Raw genomic sequence first — 17,053 nt, 5'->3', positions numbered from 1 at the left:
TGGGTGGTGTTCCTCGTATCGTACTGGGGCGAACAGATCGGCCACAAGGTGAAGAAGATATGTGACTGGTGAGGAAGTTTCCCCTTCCCTGGGATTCCCACACGTTCAGGGACACTGGTGCCCGTGGGCGTTGCCGAGATTCCCCATTGTCCCTTCTATTCTCCATCTCATTTCATTTTGTGTTTTGGCACCTTTGTGGTTGGTCTGTGAGGTCAGATTAAGCAGACTGGACTGCAGGCTGGAACAGTGAGAGATGATCTAACTGAGTCAGACCAAGTCCTGATGGGTTAGATGGTGGCGTGATATTTGCCCTTGTTGGGTGTGTTGAAATATCAGTACTGAAGGATGGGTGTTTTGTGGCAGTTGTTCCCCTCCTGACACCACAAAGCCTTTCCAACAAAACAAGAAAGGATTGTTTGGAACACTTGGACCCGCATCGATCCCAGAAAATAGACACAAAAAGCTGCAGTCTCAGCGAGCCGGACATCTCTGGGAGGTTTAAGGCTGAGACCCTTCCTCAGACCTAAGGAAGGGTCTCTCAACGCCAAACGTCACCTATTCCTTTTCTCCAGAGATGCTGTCTGTGTGTGAATGTGACTGTGTGTGTGACTGTGTGTGTGACTGTGTGTGTGTGTGTTGTCTATGTGAGTGTGTCTTGTGAGTGTGAGACTGAGTGTGTGTGTGTGTGTCTATGTGTGTGAGACTGATTGTGTGTGTGTGTGTCTATGTGAGTGTGTGTGTGTGAGACTGTGTGTGTGTCTATGTGAGTGTGTGTGTGTCTATGTGAGTGTGTGTGTGAGACTGAGTGTGTGTGTGACTGAGTGTGTGTGTGTGTGTGGGGTGTGTGTGTGTGAGACTGAGTGTGTGTGTGAGACTGAGTGGGTGGGTGTGTGAGACTGAGTGTGTGTGAGTGTGTGAAACAGTGTGTGAGTGCGTGTGCGTGTGTGTGTGGGGTGTGTAAGACTGAGTGTGGGAGTGTGAGACTGAGTGTGAGACTGAGTGTGTGTGTGAGACTGAGTGTGGGTGTGAGACTGAGTGTGTGTGTGAGACTGAGTGTGTGTATGTGTGCGTGTTACTAACCTGGTTCCATTGGCTGTTGCAGCTACCACTGCCACGTGTACCCCTACCCAAACACAAACCAGGAGAGGATGGACATCGTGGCCGGGCTCAACACTCGCATCCAAGACCTGCACACGGTAACTAACGTCCACTTTACCAGGGTTGGCGGGGGGAATTGGTGGTGTGGAGGGGAGGGGTTGGTGGTGTTGGGGGGAGGGGTTGGTGGTGTGGGGGGAGGGGTTGGTGGTGTTGGGGGAGGGGTTGGTGGTGTTGGGGGGAGGGGTTGGTGGTGTGGAGGGGAGGGGTTGGTGGTGTTGGGGGGGAGGGGTTGGTGGTGTTGGGGGGAGGGGTTGGTGGTGTTGGGGGGAGGGGTTGGTGGTGTTGGGGGGAGGGGTTGGTGGTGTTGGGGGGAGGGGTTGGTGGTGTTGGGGGGAGGGGTTGGTGGTGTTGGGGGGAGGGGTTGGTGGTGTTGGGGGGAGGGGTTGGTGGTGTTGGGGGGAGGGGTTGGTGGTGTTGGGGGGAGGGGTTGGTGGTGTTGGGGGGAGGGGTTGGGGGGAGTTGGCGGGGGGGGAGTTGCGTTCGTTAATGAAAGTAGGATGTTGTTCCGCAGAGACCGTTCCCTCCGTAACTCCCTGGTCCACTCGTCCCTTCCTACCCAAACCACCCCATCCCCGGGCACTTTCCCCTGCAACCGCACGAGATGCAACACCTGTCCCTTTACCTCCCCCCTCAACTTCATCCAAGGACCCAAACAGTCTTTCCAGGTGAGACAAAGGTTCACCTGCACCTCCTCCAACCTCATCTATTGCATCCGCTGCTCTAGATGTCAACTTCTCTACAACTTCTCTACAACTTCTCTGATCCGCTGAGTTACTCCAGCATTTTGTGATACCTTCAATTTGTACCAGCATCTGCAGTTATTGTCCTACACGAGGACTGACAGTGTTAGCCACAGGGTGGGACATGGGCACTCCCCCTCTGGCAGTGCCGTACTTCCCTCTGGCAGTGCTGCACACCCCCTCTGGCAGTGCTGCACACCCCTCTGGCCGTGCCGTACTCCCCCTCTGGCAGTGCTGTACTCCCCCTCTGGCAGTGCTGCATACCCCCTCTGGCAGTGCTGTACTCCCCCTCTGGCAGTGCTGTACTCCCCCTCTGGCAGTGCTGTACTCCCCCTCTGGCAGTGCTGTACTCCCCCTCTGGCAATGCTGCACACCCCTCTGGCAGTGCTGCACACCCCTCTGGCAGTGCCGTACTCCCCCTCTGGCAATGCCGTACTGCCCCTCTGGCAGTGCCGTACTCCCCCTCTGGCAGTGCTGTACTCCTCCTCTGGCAGTGCTGTACTCCCCCTCTGGCAGTGCTTCATCATATATATACATCCGGAAACAGGCCTTTTCGGCCCTCCAAGTCCGTGCCGCCCAGCGATCCCCGCACATTAACACTATCCTACACCCACAAGGGACAATTTTTACATTTAGCCAGCCAATTAACCTACATACCTGTACGTCTTTGGAGTGTGGGAGGAAACCGAAGATCTCGGAGAAAACCCACGCAGGTCACGGGGAGAACGTACAAAACTCCTTACAGTGCAGCACCCGTAGTCAGGATCGAACCTGAGTCTCCGGCAGTCACTGCCAGTCACCTCTGGCAGTGCTTCACCTCTGGCAGTGCTGTACTCACTGCCCCAGAGGGATTCTGAATCATTGGCCATGTCCATGGTTGTGCCCTGTGCTTGGCGTTTCCTCTCCACACCGCGCGAGGAGTAACGCATGTAGTGAGGTGGCATGTGTAGTCAGGCTCCAACCTTGCCCCTCAGAGCTTCATGTCGAGGAGCTGAGAACCCAGAGTTTGCCCCATGTTTATATGTGATTTATCTGATCAGTTATTTGCATGATGAAGGGTTTGTAATTTGGAGCATTGGTTGGCGATGGCCTTGTTGATCTGTTTCTGCAGGTACTGTACAGAACTGAGGAATACCTGCAGCAGGTGCTGCTCAAGGCATCCGAGTCCATCCACACCTGGCTGGTTCAGGTGAAGAAGATGAAGGCCATTTACCACATTCTCAACCTGTGCAGTTTTGACGTCACCAACAAGTGCCTGATTGCTGAAGTCTGGTGCCCAGTGGCCGATCTGGCCAAGGTTCGCCAAGCTTTGGAAGAAGGATCTGTGAGTGACACTTAACTTTTGTTCATTCTTTCCGAGTTTCTGCAAGTCGTGTGTTTCCTCAGCGCGTTTCCTGAATCGTTGTTTTCTGTTCCTCTCGTGTCCTCTTTTGGCTTTTTCACTCCTTCTCTCTGGCCGTGATGTACTTTCTTTATGGTCAGTGAATTATTTTGTTTCTTGCCCTTCCCAGAGGAAAAGCTCAGCCACTGTTCCATCGTTTGTGAACCGGATTCCCACCGCCGATACCCCGCCCACCCTCATCCGCACTAACCGCTTCACCTCCGGGTTCCAAAACATTGTGGATGCTTATGGAGTGGGAAACTACCAGGAAATTAACCCAGGTAAGTGCACCCCCTCACTCCCCTCCCCTCAGCCCCCTCCCCTACCCTACCCTCATCCCCCTACCCTCAGCCCCCTCACTCCCCTCCCCTCAGCCCCCTCCCCTCAGCCCCCTCCCCTACCCTCAGCCCCCTCCGCTACCCTCAGCCCCCTCCGCTGCCCTCCTCCCCCTCTAAACCCCTACCCTCACCCCCTCACTCAACTACCCTCATCCCCCTCCCCTACCCTCATCCCCCTTCCCTACCCTCATCCCCTCCACTCCTCTACCCTCACCCCCTTCGCTCCCCTACCCTCATCCCCCTCCCCTACCCTCCTCCCCTCTACACCCCTACCCCTCGTCCCCCTCCCCTACCCTCATCCCCTCCACTCCCCTACCCTCACCCCCCTCCACTCCCCTACCCTCACCCCCCTCCACTCCTCTACCCTCACCCCCTTCGCTCCCCTACCCTCATCCCACTCCCCTACCCTCACCCCCCTCCACTCCCCTACCCATATAATATGTAGTGTGGGTAAGCGGCCATGCTGGCCAGTAACGTTGTTGCTTCCCACTAGGGCTGTACACCATCATCACCTTCCCCTTCCTGTTTGCGGTGATGTTTGGGGACTTTGGGCACGGCCTCATCATGACCGTGTTTGCACTGTGGATGGTGCTGTCGGAAAACAACCCGAAACTACGGCGCACCAGGAACGAGGTGAGCCCAAAGACCGCCCCCCGCCCGCCTGCCCTCCGATCACAACACTGTACCTCCCCCGACCACAACCCTGTCTCAGGTACAGTCCACCCCCGCCCGCCTGCCCTCCGATCACAACACTGTACCTCCCCCGACCACAACCCTGTCTCAGGTACAGTCCACCCGCGCCCGCCCGCCTGCCCCCGATCACAACCCTGTAGTCTCTCCCTTCAGCTGAGCAGGGTAGACTCTGCCTGTGAACCCCTCCCCTCATACCACCACACTACCGCTGCCTCCCATCACCATCCCTGCCCCGAACACACGGACGGTGTTCATTAAGATAGACACACAGTGCTGGAGTAACTCAGCGGGTCACGCAGCATCTCTGGAGAGAAGGAATGGTTGATGTTTCAGTCTGAAGAAGGGTCTCGACCTGAAATGTCACCCATTCCTTCTCTCCAGAGATGCTGCCTGTCCCACTGAGTTACTCCAACATTCTGTGTCTATCTTCGGTTTAAACCAGCTTCTGCAGTTCCTTCCTTTTACAGTGTTCATTAATATTGGATCTAAACAAGTCCCATAAGGACGGTCTGTGTTTGAACTATTTTGAGAACATTTTGTCATTTGTCGTGAGATGCGTTACTCCTTTACACCTCTACTCCTTTACTCTCTCTACACCAACGACTGGTTACACCAACGACTGGTTACACCAACGACTGGTTACACCAACGACTGGTTACACCAACGACTGGTTACACCAACGACTGGTTACACCAACGACTGGTTACACCAACGACTGGTTACACCAACGACTGGTTACACCAACGACTGGTTACACCAACGACTGGTTACACCAACGACTGGTTACACCAACGACTGGTTACACCAACGACTGGTTACACCAACGACTGGTTACACCAACGACTGGTTACACCAACGACTGCACCTCCACAGACTCCTCTGTCAAGCTCCTCAAGTTTGCGGATGACATATCCCTGATTGGACTGATCCAGGATGGGGAGGAATCTGCCTACAGATGGGAAGTGACACAGCTGGCGTCCTGGTGCCATCGCAACAACCTGGAGCTCAATGCTCTCAAAACAGTGGAACTAATTGTAGACTTTCGAAGAGATCCCCCTCCCCTCCCCCCACTCACCATCAACAACATCATAGTCACATCTGTGGAGTCATTTAAGTTCCTTGGAACCATCATCTCCAGGGACCTTAAATGGGGGGCCACCATCGACTCCACAGTCAAAAAGGCCCAACAGAGGATGTACTTCCTGCAGCAACTGAGAAACACAATCTGCCACAGGCAATGATGGTCCAATTCTATACTGCTATCATTGAGTCCGTCCTCACCTTCTCCATCATGGTCTGGTTTGGCTCAGCCACCAAGCATCACATCCGGAGGCTGCAACAGATCGTTCGCACAGCTGAGAAGGTTGTTGGCTGCAACCTTCCCCCCATTGACGAACTGTACACTGCAAGGGCCAGGAAGCGAGCGGGCAAGATCATCTCTGACCCCTCTCACCCTGGCCACTTCCCTCTGGAAGGCGACTCCGGACTGTCAAAGCAGCCACAGCCAGACATAAAAACACCTTTTTTCCACGATCAGCAGCTCTACTCAACAACCCAAAGTCTGTTGCCTCCTTTTGTTCTGGTATTTTATTTCATTCTTCACATGTTTCAACTATAATGTTTTATTCTTAATGTTTTTATGTTTTATTCTTAATTGTTTACTGTATGTCGTGTTGTTACTTGTGAGCGGAGCACCAAGGCACATTCCTTGTATGTGCATACTTGGCTAATAACATTTATTCAATTCAATTCAATTCAATTACAGCAGAACAGACTGAGCCGGCTTTGTTTTTGAGGAAGTATTGGGATGATCAGTTTCACCCAATGGCTGACTGACCTTTTCTGTTGCTGACAGATCTGGAACACGTTTTTTGACGGCCGCTACATCATTCTGATGATGGGGATATTCTCCTTGTACACTGGACTGATCTACAATGACTGCTTTTCAAAATCCTTCAATATATTTGGGTCTGGATGGAGTGTCAAAAATATGTTCGTTAATGAAAGTAGGATGTATGTATCTGGATCTACAGATCACCTGAACCGTGATAATGTGTGGGGGTGAGGTGGCTGCTTTAGTGAGGGATGTGTGGGTGGTCTCCATCTGTACACGAGGGTCCACAACTTGTCACGTTAGGTTAGACCCCCTCACCACGGCCCCCTCCCCACGGCTCTACCCACTCCCCACGGCCCCCTCCCCTCCCCCCTCCCCTCTGCCCCCTCCCCTCTGCCCCTCCCCACCGCCCCTCCCCACCGCCCCCTCCCCTCTGCCCCTCCCCTCTGCCCCCTCCCCTCTGCCCCCTCCCCACGGCCCCCTCCCCTCTGCCCCTCCCCAGGGCCACGGCTGCCCCAGGGGGTCCCAGCGACCACACTCTCTACTGTGAATCCTTTGGCCCTCCTGATGATCGTTGCGTGATCTGTAATGCAGTGAACAAATCAATTCATCATTTTACAATAGAGCAGATAAATGAGTTCCAACAATTCGTGCAGTTCTGCTTAAGTCTGCTGTGGAAATAATTTGTTTTTAGAACTGTTAAAATATGAAGGATCCTGTTTAAACGCAGACAGTTAAAAGTGTTAACGTGAATGTCTGACGTTTCCTTCAGGGTCACTGAAGTCAGGCGGAGCCAGTTCCTCAGCTTGGACCCCAACGTTTCTGGAGTCTTCAAAGGGCCCTATCCTTTCGGCATTGACCCGGTGAGTGTGTGTGTGTGTGGTGGGGGTGCGTGGTGCGAGTATGTGTGCGAGTGTGTGCGCGTGGGTGTGCGCGGTGTGGGTGTGTGTGGTGTGTGGTGTGTGTATGTGTTTGGTGGGGTGTGTGTGCGCGTGGGTGTGTGGTGTGGGTGTGTGTGTGCGGGTGTGCGTGGGTATGTGGTGTGGGTGTGTGTAGTGTGGGTGTGTGGTGCTGGTTGTGGGTGGGTGTGTGTGGTGTGGGTGTGTGGGTGGGTGTGCGGGTGTGTGTGGTGTGGGTGTGTGTGGTGCTGGTTGTGGGTGGGTGTGTGGTGTGGGTGTGTGGTGTGGGTGTGTGTGGGTGGGTGTGATGTGGGTGTGCGGGTGTGGGTGTGTGGTGGGCGGGTGTGGGTGTGTGGTGTGGGTGGGTGTGTGTATGGGTGTGGGTGTGTGGGGTGTGTGGTGCTGGTCGTGGGTGGGTGTGGCAGTAATGCTGATATTTGACTGCAAGTTGTTGGTCTTATTGCAGCGGGTTCAGTTAATCAGTACCCAGCTGGTCTCGCGCGTTGATTTGATGTCTCGGATGATGGATTGTAGTGAATATGTCGGGTCTGACTGTCAGACTGTAAATGGATTCTGTGTCTCTTGGCCCAGGATTGTATAACGTTTTTTGTTTGTCTGTTGTTAAGGTTTGGAACCTAGCAAGCAATCGTCTCAGTTTCCTGAATTCATTTAAAATGAAAATGTCGGTAATCCTTGGTATTACGCACATGACATTTGGAGTCATTCTTGGAGTCTTCAATCATTTGTAAGTCCTCCTAGAACTAATGCAGCAGTTCCAGATGTATACTTTAGGTCATGGGGAGAACGTACAAACTCCGTACAGACAGCACCCCCATCAGGATCGAGCCCGGCTCTCTGGCACTCGAGTGTTAGAGTGTGGCAGCAACTCTAACACTGCGCCACCATGCTGCCCTTATCCACAGTTCATTCTCTTCCTCGCCCCATTCGTGAATCAGTGTAAAAGTGGGGAAGGCCATTTATGGAGTAACAAAGTCATAGAGCTACGTAGCCTCCAGCTCAACATCCATGCAGACCAACATTAGCATCTCCACTCCACTCCATCTATCTATACCCTGTTACAGAGGCACAACGTGCCTTCCAACCTGGTTAGTGACATTGGCACCATCATTATACTGTTCACTTCTCCATCTTCCTGATCATTAATATAGACAATAAATTAATGTCCAAGAACTGATGTCAGGGCATTGTGCAATTATTCCTTGCAGCCTAAAACAGACCCCTTATCCCGACTGCCTTTGATGCACTAACCTTGTAGTTTGTGAGGATCCAAACTAACGGAATACTCGCACTGAGAGGTTAATTGAATGAAGTAGGGAGGTTGTAACAGGCATTACTGGATATTGGTCTGCTTATGTAAGACTGTAAATCTGTTTCTGTGTGACCCTAGGTGTGAGTGGAAGTGCCTGTGTTCACTGTTCTCTGGCCCTTTGGCGAATGATATATTCAGCTTGATGTGAACCATTCAGTCATATATTCAACGTGCAATCATCTGGCAAACTGCAAACTGAAGTTCTGCTGGAAGATGTAGTTCAGAGCCAAAGTTTCTGAGGGATTGTGTGTTAATGTGTTTAGCTAATCTTTGTGTTGTTGTGTGGTGCAGGCACTTTAAGAATATCTGCAACATCTACCTGGTATTTGTTCCGGAGCTGGTTTTCATGGTCTCTCTCTTCGGATACCTGATGTTTATGATAATTTACAAGTGGCTGGCATACTCTGCTGCAAACTCCAATCTGGCTCCCAGCATCCTCATCCATTTTATCAACATGTTTGTGATGCAAAGTAATGAAAATACACAGCTTTACACCGGGCAGGTAGGCATTTAGGGAACATAGCAACACCTTCTAAGTGTGCTGCGTTCTCTTCAGAGTGTAATTGATATATTTTTTAACTAATTGCATTGAATGATATTGCAGTGACGGGGCTGAACGCAGGTTTGGCCTGTGTTGCCCCTACCCAGTCTCCATCCTCTACCACCCGCCCCGTGCTGCCCCCACCCAGTCTCCATCCTCTACCACCCGCCCCTGCTGCCTCTACCCAGTCTCCATCCTCTACCCAGTCTCCATCCCCCACCACCCGCCCCGTGCTGCCCCCACCCAGTCTCCATCCTCTACCACCCGCCCCTGCTGCCTCTACCCAGTCTCCATCCTCTACCACCCGCCCGCGCTGCCCCCACCCAGTCTCCATCCCCCACCCAGTCTCCATCCTCTACCCAGTCTCCATCCCCCACCACCCGCCCCGTGCTGCCCCCACCCAGTCTCCATCCTCTACCACCCGCCCCGTGCTGCCCCCACCCAGTCTCCATCCTCTACCACCCGCCCCGTGCTGCCTCCACCCAGTCTCCATCCCCCACCACCTGTTCCTCTGTATAAATCCAACAGCAAACCCAGATTCAGACAGCACAATATATCCCATGATGCCTCTGTGTTAATGTGCATTCATTTTGTGAACAGAAAGGATTGCAAGTCTTCCTGCTCGTGATCGCTCTGCTGTCTGTTCCAATCTTGCTGTTTGGGAAGCCTGGATATTTGTACTGGAAGCACCACGGAGGAAGAAGTTTTGGGACGTACAGAGTAGGTCTTCACCTCTCATTCGGTAGCGCAGATTGAGTTGTAAACGTGGCGTGTTTGAGCTCATTGAGGAATAGAGGATACGAGGTGCAGACACAAAGCTCCTTACAGAAGGCACCTCCAGTAGATGTAATTCCCACTTCCCCAGACTGAATTTAAACCCCCCTTGTGTCTGGAAATATGCCCTTCATTTGTAAAGCAGCTCCTGCCTCTCCTCTCTTCCAGCTTTCTCCCCCCCACCACAATCCTCTTCTCTTCCAGCTTTCTCAACCCCCCCACCACAATCAATCTGAAGAAGGGCCCTGACCTGAAACGTCACCTATCCATCTTATGTTCCTTAATGTGTACTGCTATCTATAACCCTTCCTGCTTCCTGGTGCAGAGATGCTGCAGAATATCAGTGTACCACTCCCCTAAAGTCATGCTGCACATCCATCTCCCTGGTGGACACCAATGCAAAGTAATCATTCCGGTTCCCACACACGTCCCCTGGCTCCACAAACTAATCTCTATTTTGGTCCCTGAAGAAACGACTCTTTCCTGAGCTCCCTCTTGCTTCTAATGTACTAACAAGATTTGGGGATTCTCCTTAATCCAGGCCCCAAGGCCATTTCATGGGTGTTTTACCCTCCTAAAGTTTTCTTAGGTTCTGTCCTGCACCCAGTGTACTCTCTGGAGCCCAATGGTGATGTTTGAAATGCACCTCCTCCTTGTTTCTGATCAGGCTGTCCTCATTCCCCGGCCAGAGTTGAGCACAACCCCTTCCCTGGTTAGGTTCTGAAGTTTGTGTCACGGTAATTCTTTGCACTGACGTTATGTTGCTTTGCATCTAGAAAGGCTACACGCTTGTGCGGAGAGGAAGTGAAGAAGAGGTGTCACTACTGAGAGCTCATGAAATGGAACAGGGAGAAAACCATTTGAACCATTCCGGTCAACCAGATGGCACTGACCAGGAGGTAGGACAAGTTGTTTTCTGGATCATTATGTCTACAAGAATGATCCCAGGAATGAGTTTGTTAACGTATAACGTATTAACGTTTGTCGGCACTGGGCCTGTACTCGCTGGAGTTTAGAATAATGAGGGGGGACCTCATTGAAACGTACAGAATAGTGAAAGTCTTGGATAGAGTGGATGTGGAGAGGATGTTTCCACTAGTGGGAGAGTCTAGGACTAGAGGTCACAGCCTCAGAATTAAAAGACATTCCTTTAGGAAGGAGATGAGGAATTTCTTTAGTCAGAGGGTGGTGAATCTATGGAATTCTTTGCCACAGAAGGCTCTGGAGGCCGTCAATGAATATTTTTAAGGCAGAGATAGATAGATTCTTGATTAGCGCGGGTGTCAGAGGTTATGGGGAGAAGGCAGGAGAATGGGGTTAGGAGGGAGAGATAGATCAGCCATGATTGAATGGCGGAGTAGATTTGATGGGCCGAATGGCCTCATTCTTCTACTATCAGTCCGCCTTAACCTACCTGATCTCCTGGTTGCTCAACACTTTAACTCCCCCTCCCATTCCCACACTGACCTTTCTGTCCTGGGCTTCTTCCATTGTCAGAGTGAGGCCCAGCGCAAATTGGAGGTACAGCACCTCATTTTTCTCTTGGGCAGCTGACACCCCAGCGGTATGAAGTTCTCTAACTTCATGTAGCCCTTGCTTTCCCTCTCTCTCCATCCCCTCCCCCTTCCCAGTTCTCACACCAGTCTTACTGTCTCCGACTACACTCTATCTTTGTCCCGCTCACTCCCCTGACATCAGTCTGAAGAAGGGTCTCGACCTGAAACGTCACCCATTCCTTCTCGCCAGAGATGCTGCCTGACCCACTGAGTAACTCCAGCATTTTGTGTCTATCTTTAAAATATATGAAATATATGAAAAAGCCAATGGAATGTTGGCCTTCATAACAAGAGGAGTTGAGTATAGGAGCAAAGAGGTCCTTCTGCAGTTGTACAGGACCCTAGTGAGACCGCACCTGGAGAACTGTGTGCTGTTTTGGTCTCCAAATTTGAGGAAGGATATTCTCGCTATTGAGGGCGTGCAGCGTAGGTTCACTAGGTTAATTCCCGGAATGGCGGGACTGTCGTATGTTGACAGACTGGAGCGGCTAGGCTTGTATACACTGGAATTTAGAAGGATGAGAGGGGATCTTATCGAAACATAAGATTATTAAGGGGTTGGACACGTTAGAGGCAAGAAACATGTTCCCAATGTTGGGGGAGTCCAAAACCAGGGGCCACAGTTTAAGAATAAGGGGTAGGCCATTTAGAACAGAAATGAGGAAAAACCTTTTCAGTCAGAGAGTTGTGAATCTGTGGAATTCTCTGCCTCAGAAGGCAGTGGAGGCCAATTCTCTGAATGCATTCAAGACAGAGCTAGATAGAGCTCTTAAGGATAGCGGAGTCAGGGGGTTGGGGAGAAGGCAGGAACGGGGTACTGATTGAGAATGATCAGCCATGATCACATTGAATGGCGGTGCTGGCTCGAAGGGCTGAATGGCCTACTCCCGCACCTATTGTCTATTGTCTATTGTCTATCCATCGGGGCGGTCGTAGCTCCTGCGGCTTGGAGCTCCCGAAGTCGGTCTCCAGCCGCGACGTTAAAGTCCGCAGGCTCCCGCGGTTGGAGCTCCAAGATGGAGGTTGGGATCACAAGCTCCATGATGGTAAGTCCACAGGCTCCCACGGTTGGAGCTCCAAGATGGAGGTTGGGATCACAAGCTCCATGATGGTAAGTCCACAGGCTCCCACGGTTGGAGCTCCAAGATGGAGGTTGGGATCACAAGCTCCATGATGGTAAGTCCACAGGCTCCCACGGTTGGAGCTCCAAGATGGAGGTTGGGATCACAAGCTCCATGATGGTAAGTCCACAGGCTCCCACGGTTGGAGCTCCAAGATGGAGGTTGGGATCACAAGCTCCATGATGGTAAGTCCACAGGCTCCCGCGGTTGGAGCTCCAAGATGGAGGTTGGGATCACAAGCTCCATGATGGTAAGTCCACAGGCTCCCACGGTTGGAGCTCCCAAACCAATCTCCAGCAGCGGCCGCCAGCTCCTCGATGTCAGGCCGCAGTGCGGACGGAGATACGATACGGGAAAAAAATGGCATCTCCGTCGAGGTAAGAGATTAACAAAGTTTCCCCCAACCCCCTCCTCCTCACCCCCCACATAAAACAAGCTAAAGAACACTGAAACAAACATGTAACACATACTATTAAAACAACAAAGAAGGAAGGGACAGACAGACTGTTGGCGAGGCAGCCATTGCTGGCGCCACCCGGTGGTTTGTGGCTGGTACCACCCGATGGTATCGAGGCTCTTCTTCACATTTCAGTCTGAAGAAGGGTCTTGACCCGAAACGTCACCCATTCCTCCTCTCCAGAGATGCTGCCTGTCCCGCTGAGTTACTCCAGCATACTCCTATCTTTGAAAATCTCATTGATTTGCTGTTCTTTTTCTCCTAGTTCAATTTTGGTGATGTTTTCATGCATCAAGCTATTCACACCATTGAGTATTGTCTGGGCTGCGTGTCGAATACCGCTTCGTACCTGAGGCTCTGGGCTCTCAGTCTGGCTCACGCTCGTAAGTACACCCACCTCTTCCTGCCAATACAATGACTTTCGTATCACCCAAGGCACTGCTATATTCAATAAATGTTAAATACGTAAAGTTATTTCAGTTATCTGTCAGAAAATATTGCCTATTAATAATTAAAACAGAATTTATTAGTGAGCTGCACAGCTTCCATTGCTTTACCAGACATACACTGTTTATTAACGATTGTGCATTGACTTCCAGTGGTGTGTGGGACTGGCAACAGGCTAACGCCTTGTTTGTTTTGGAGCAGAGCTGTCGGAGGTGCTGTGGGGAATGGTGCTGCACTTGGGCCTTCGCATGGACAATGATTTTGGTTCCTTGTTGTTGTTCCCGGTCTTTGGCATCTTTGCGGTTCTGACCGTCGCAGTTCTGCTGGTCATGGAGGGTCTCTCAGCGTTCCTGCACGCTCTCCGATTGCACTGGTACGTCTGTAATAAAATAAACGTTATTTACTAACTGCAATATAACTGCACTATTGTAAAGATAAAGTCCAGCTTGGTTTGGTCACGTGATATGTTGTAATATACTGCATGGTGATCCCTCCAGAAAGATGTGGACCCCACTTTCTTTTAAATCTCCTCACTTTCTTTTAAGACTCCTCATTCTGTAAGTCTTTGTCTAATTCTCCTAATTGGAAAGTTAACACTAGGCGTCCACAGAATCCCCACTTGATGTATGCTGTAGTTTAGAAGAATGACCTCATTGAAACATACACAATAGTGAGCAGCTTGGATAGAGTGGACGTGGAGAGGATGTTTCCACTAGTGAGAGAGTCTAGGACTAGGACTAGTCCTTCTGCAGAGTCCCTCGTATTTCCTCGTATCATCCCACAGGCCACCACCCTGCTGCTGCTCCACTTCCAGCCTCACTACAAGCTGAATCACAGTGAGGCTGTGGGATGGGCTCAGAGCGGCAGTAGGGTGGTGGGCTGTTGGATGGGACAGGCCTGGGTGGGTGGTGTGTGGAACAAGCAGGCGTGTTGGCTGGGACAGGCCTGGGTGGGTGGTGTGTGGACCAAGCAGGCGTGTTGGATGGGACAGGCCTGGGTGGTGTGTGGAACAAGCAGGCGTGTTGGCTGGGACAGGCCTGGGTGGGTGGTGTGTGGACCAAGCAGGCGTGTTGGCTGGGACAGGCCTGGGTGGGTGGTGTGTGGAACAAGCAGGCGTGTTGGCTGGGACAGGCCTGGGTGGGTGGTGTGTGGACCAAGCAGGCGTGTTGGATGGGACAGGCCTGGGTGGGTGGTGTGTGGAACAAGCAGGCGTGTTGGATGGGACAGGCCTGGGTGGGTGGTGTGTGGACCAAGCAGGCGTGTTGGATGGGATAGGCCTGGGTGGGTGGTGTCTGGACCAAGCAGGCGTGTTGTAAGGTGGAGGCGGCACACTGCTGAATTCAAACTGTTCTCTTTCTCCAAACAGGGTGGAATTCCAAAACAAGTTCTACATGGGCAACGGATACAAATTTTCTCCATTCTCCTTCGAGCTGCTGGCTCGTAATTTTGATGACTTTGCCTAGTGTGCGTTGTGCGTGTGCATTTCAGGAGCTGATGTTGGGCGATCATGTGACTCTCATGGCAAACGCTTTGCACTGAATGCCTGACCAGATACCGACATCCATTCCCTGCTGCACATTGACAAAGACTCTCACTGCAATCTCAGGTACTTCAACATTTGAAGATATGGGAAGGACAATAATGTACCAAGCATTATCACTGTGACAGAAGATGTACTGTAGAGCTCCTGACGTTGTGGAGGTGGTTGTTTGGGTGTTTTGTTATTTGGTCCCTGCGATGAGGAATGTTTCTCAGTGCAGCGCCAGAGCCATGATTGCATTACATTTCAGTAAATATCTGCGTTTATACTTGTGACTGTGAATGCCAACTGGAGAACGTGCTTCCCAACCATGCCAGGCGCAATCTGCTCCACCCCCTCTGCCATACAGCTGGCACTAAGCTTGCGTGTCCAGTCTCGGCAAATTGAACCAGGGTGGTGGCCCCTGGGGCACTGGGGATGATGGGGGCAGGGGTGGGACACATGGGCAGCTGAGGGTCCTGACAAGGGGGCATTGGGAGCTCATCTTATTCCCATCTTTCACACAGTTCGGTGCACTAACATCCTTCAGGGCTGACATTCAACAGGTACTGCCTGCCCTTTGGTGGGGAGTTAAAGAATTGTGGTGCTAAATAGAGAAGGGGCAGATAGGTTTTCCTGACTGAGATCCCTCAAAGAACCACTAAAATCACTGGATTGTTACAACGTGACTATTGCTGGGATCCTGCTGTGCACACATTGTCACAACGTGACTATTGCTGGGATCCTGCTGTGCACACATTGTCACAACGTGACTATTGCTGGGATCCTGCTGTGCACACATTGTCACAACGTGACTATTGCTGGGATCCTGCTGTGCACACATTGTTACAACGTGACTATTGCTGGGATCCTGCGGTGCACACATTGCCTGTTATGCCTCCTACATCACAAAATTAACCAAACATCATCAACATTTTGGGATGGAGTGTCCTTACTGGTGAAAGATGCTGGAGAAAGGTGTTTCTTTTTAAACTATTGTCTCCTCATTAGAAGTGGGAGAAGGGTGGGGGAAAGTCCCACTGCAGTGCCCTCCTTTAGTCCCGGGGGTGGGTGAAGGAGGGGAGAGTCCCAGTGACACTCAGACTAGAGGGAACTCACCAGCTCCGTCAAAATCCGCATCATTCACAACCCTTACCTGCAGGAAGTCCCATCCATTAGTCAGTGGCTGTGTGGGGGGGTGCGGGGGTGCTGTGTGTGGGTGTGTGTGTGGGGGTGCTGTGTGTGTGTATGTGAGTTGGTGCTGTGTGTGGGTGTGTGTGTGTGGGGGTGTGTGTGTGGGGGTGCTGTGTGTGTGTATGTGAGTTGGTGCTGTGTGTGGGTGTGTGTGTGTGGGGGTGTGTGTGCGGGGGTGTGTGTGTGGGGGTGATGTGTGTGGGTGTGTGTGTGTGGGGGGGTGCGGGGGTGCTGTGTGTGTGTATGTGAGTTGGTGCTGTGTGTGGGTGTGTGTGTGTGGGGGTGTGTGTGTGGGGGTGCTGTGTGTGTGTATGTGAGTTGGTGCTGTGTGTGGGGGTGTGTGTGCGGGGGTGTGTGTGTGGGGGTGTGTGTGTGGGGGTGATGTGTGTGGGTGTGTGTGTGTGGGGGGTGCGGGGGTGCTGTGTGTGTGTATGTGAGTTGGTGCTGTGTGTGGGTGTGTGTGAGTGGGGGTGTGTGTGTGGGGGTGTGTGTGGGGGTGATGTGTGTGGGGTTGTGTGTGAGTTAGTGCTGTGTGTGGGTGTGTGTGTGTGGGGGTGTGTGTGAGTTAGTGCTGTGTGTGGGTGTGTGTGTGTGGGGGTGTGTGTGAGTTAGTGCTGTGTGTGGGTGTGTGTGTGTGGGGGTGTGCTGTGTGTGGAGGGCGTGGCTGTGTGTGGGGTGCTGTGTGTGTGGGGGTGCTGTGTGTGTGGGGGGGCGTGGCTGTGTGTGGGGTGCTGTGTGTGTGGGGGGGTTCTGTGTGTGTGGGTGTGGGTGGGTGGATGTGTGTGTGGGGGTGGATGTGTGTGTGTGGGGGGGTGCTGTGGCTGTGTGTGAGTTAGTGCTGTGTGTGTGTGGGGGGGGGTGCTGTGTGTGTGTGTGAGTTAGTGCTGTGTGTGGCTGTGTGTGAGTGTGGGGGTGGCTGTGTGTGGGGGGGGGTGGCTGTGGGGGTGGCTGTGTGTGTGGGGGGGGTGGCTGTGTGTGGGGGTGCTGTGTGTGTGTGTGGGGGTGGCTGTGTGGGGGGGTGGTGGGGGCTGTGTGTGTGTGCTGTGTGGGGGGGCTGTGTGGGTGGTGGGG

The 17,053-nt window shown here is 52.4% G+C and overlaps 1 protein-coding gene across 1 annotated transcript; it reads left to right on the top strand.

Moving 5' to 3' along the window:
- The first annotated feature begins 6 nt into the window (after positions 1–6).
- LOC144606083 (V-type proton ATPase 116 kDa subunit a 2-like) lies at positions 7–15,969 on the top strand. The gene is made up of 14 exons (XM_078421886.1): positions 7–68; positions 1,103–1,196; positions 3,010–3,222; positions 3,410–3,560; positions 4,111–4,250; positions 6,166–6,323; positions 6,917–7,007; positions 7,670–7,788; positions 8,665–8,875; positions 9,515–9,634; positions 10,465–10,587; positions 13,088–13,205; positions 13,471–13,642; positions 14,636–15,969. Exons 2-14 carry the CDS (start codon positions 1,149–1,151, stop codon positions 14,730–14,732), a joined length of 1,761 nt encoding a protein of 586 aa, XP_078278012.1. The 5' UTR covers positions 7–68; positions 1,103–1,148; the 3' UTR covers positions 14,733–15,969.
- Positions 15,970–17,053: the final 1,084 nt, after the last annotated feature.

The sequence above is a fragment of the Rhinoraja longicauda genome, chromosome 25, assembly GCF_053455715.1.
Source record: "Rhinoraja longicauda isolate Sanriku21f chromosome 25, sRhiLon1.1, whole genome shotgun sequence".
NCBI classification, from domain to species: Eukaryota; Metazoa; Chordata; class Chondrichthyes; order Rajiformes; family Arhynchobatidae; genus Rhinoraja; species Rhinoraja longicauda.
This window is presented reverse-complemented; position numbering and strand designations above follow the sequence as displayed.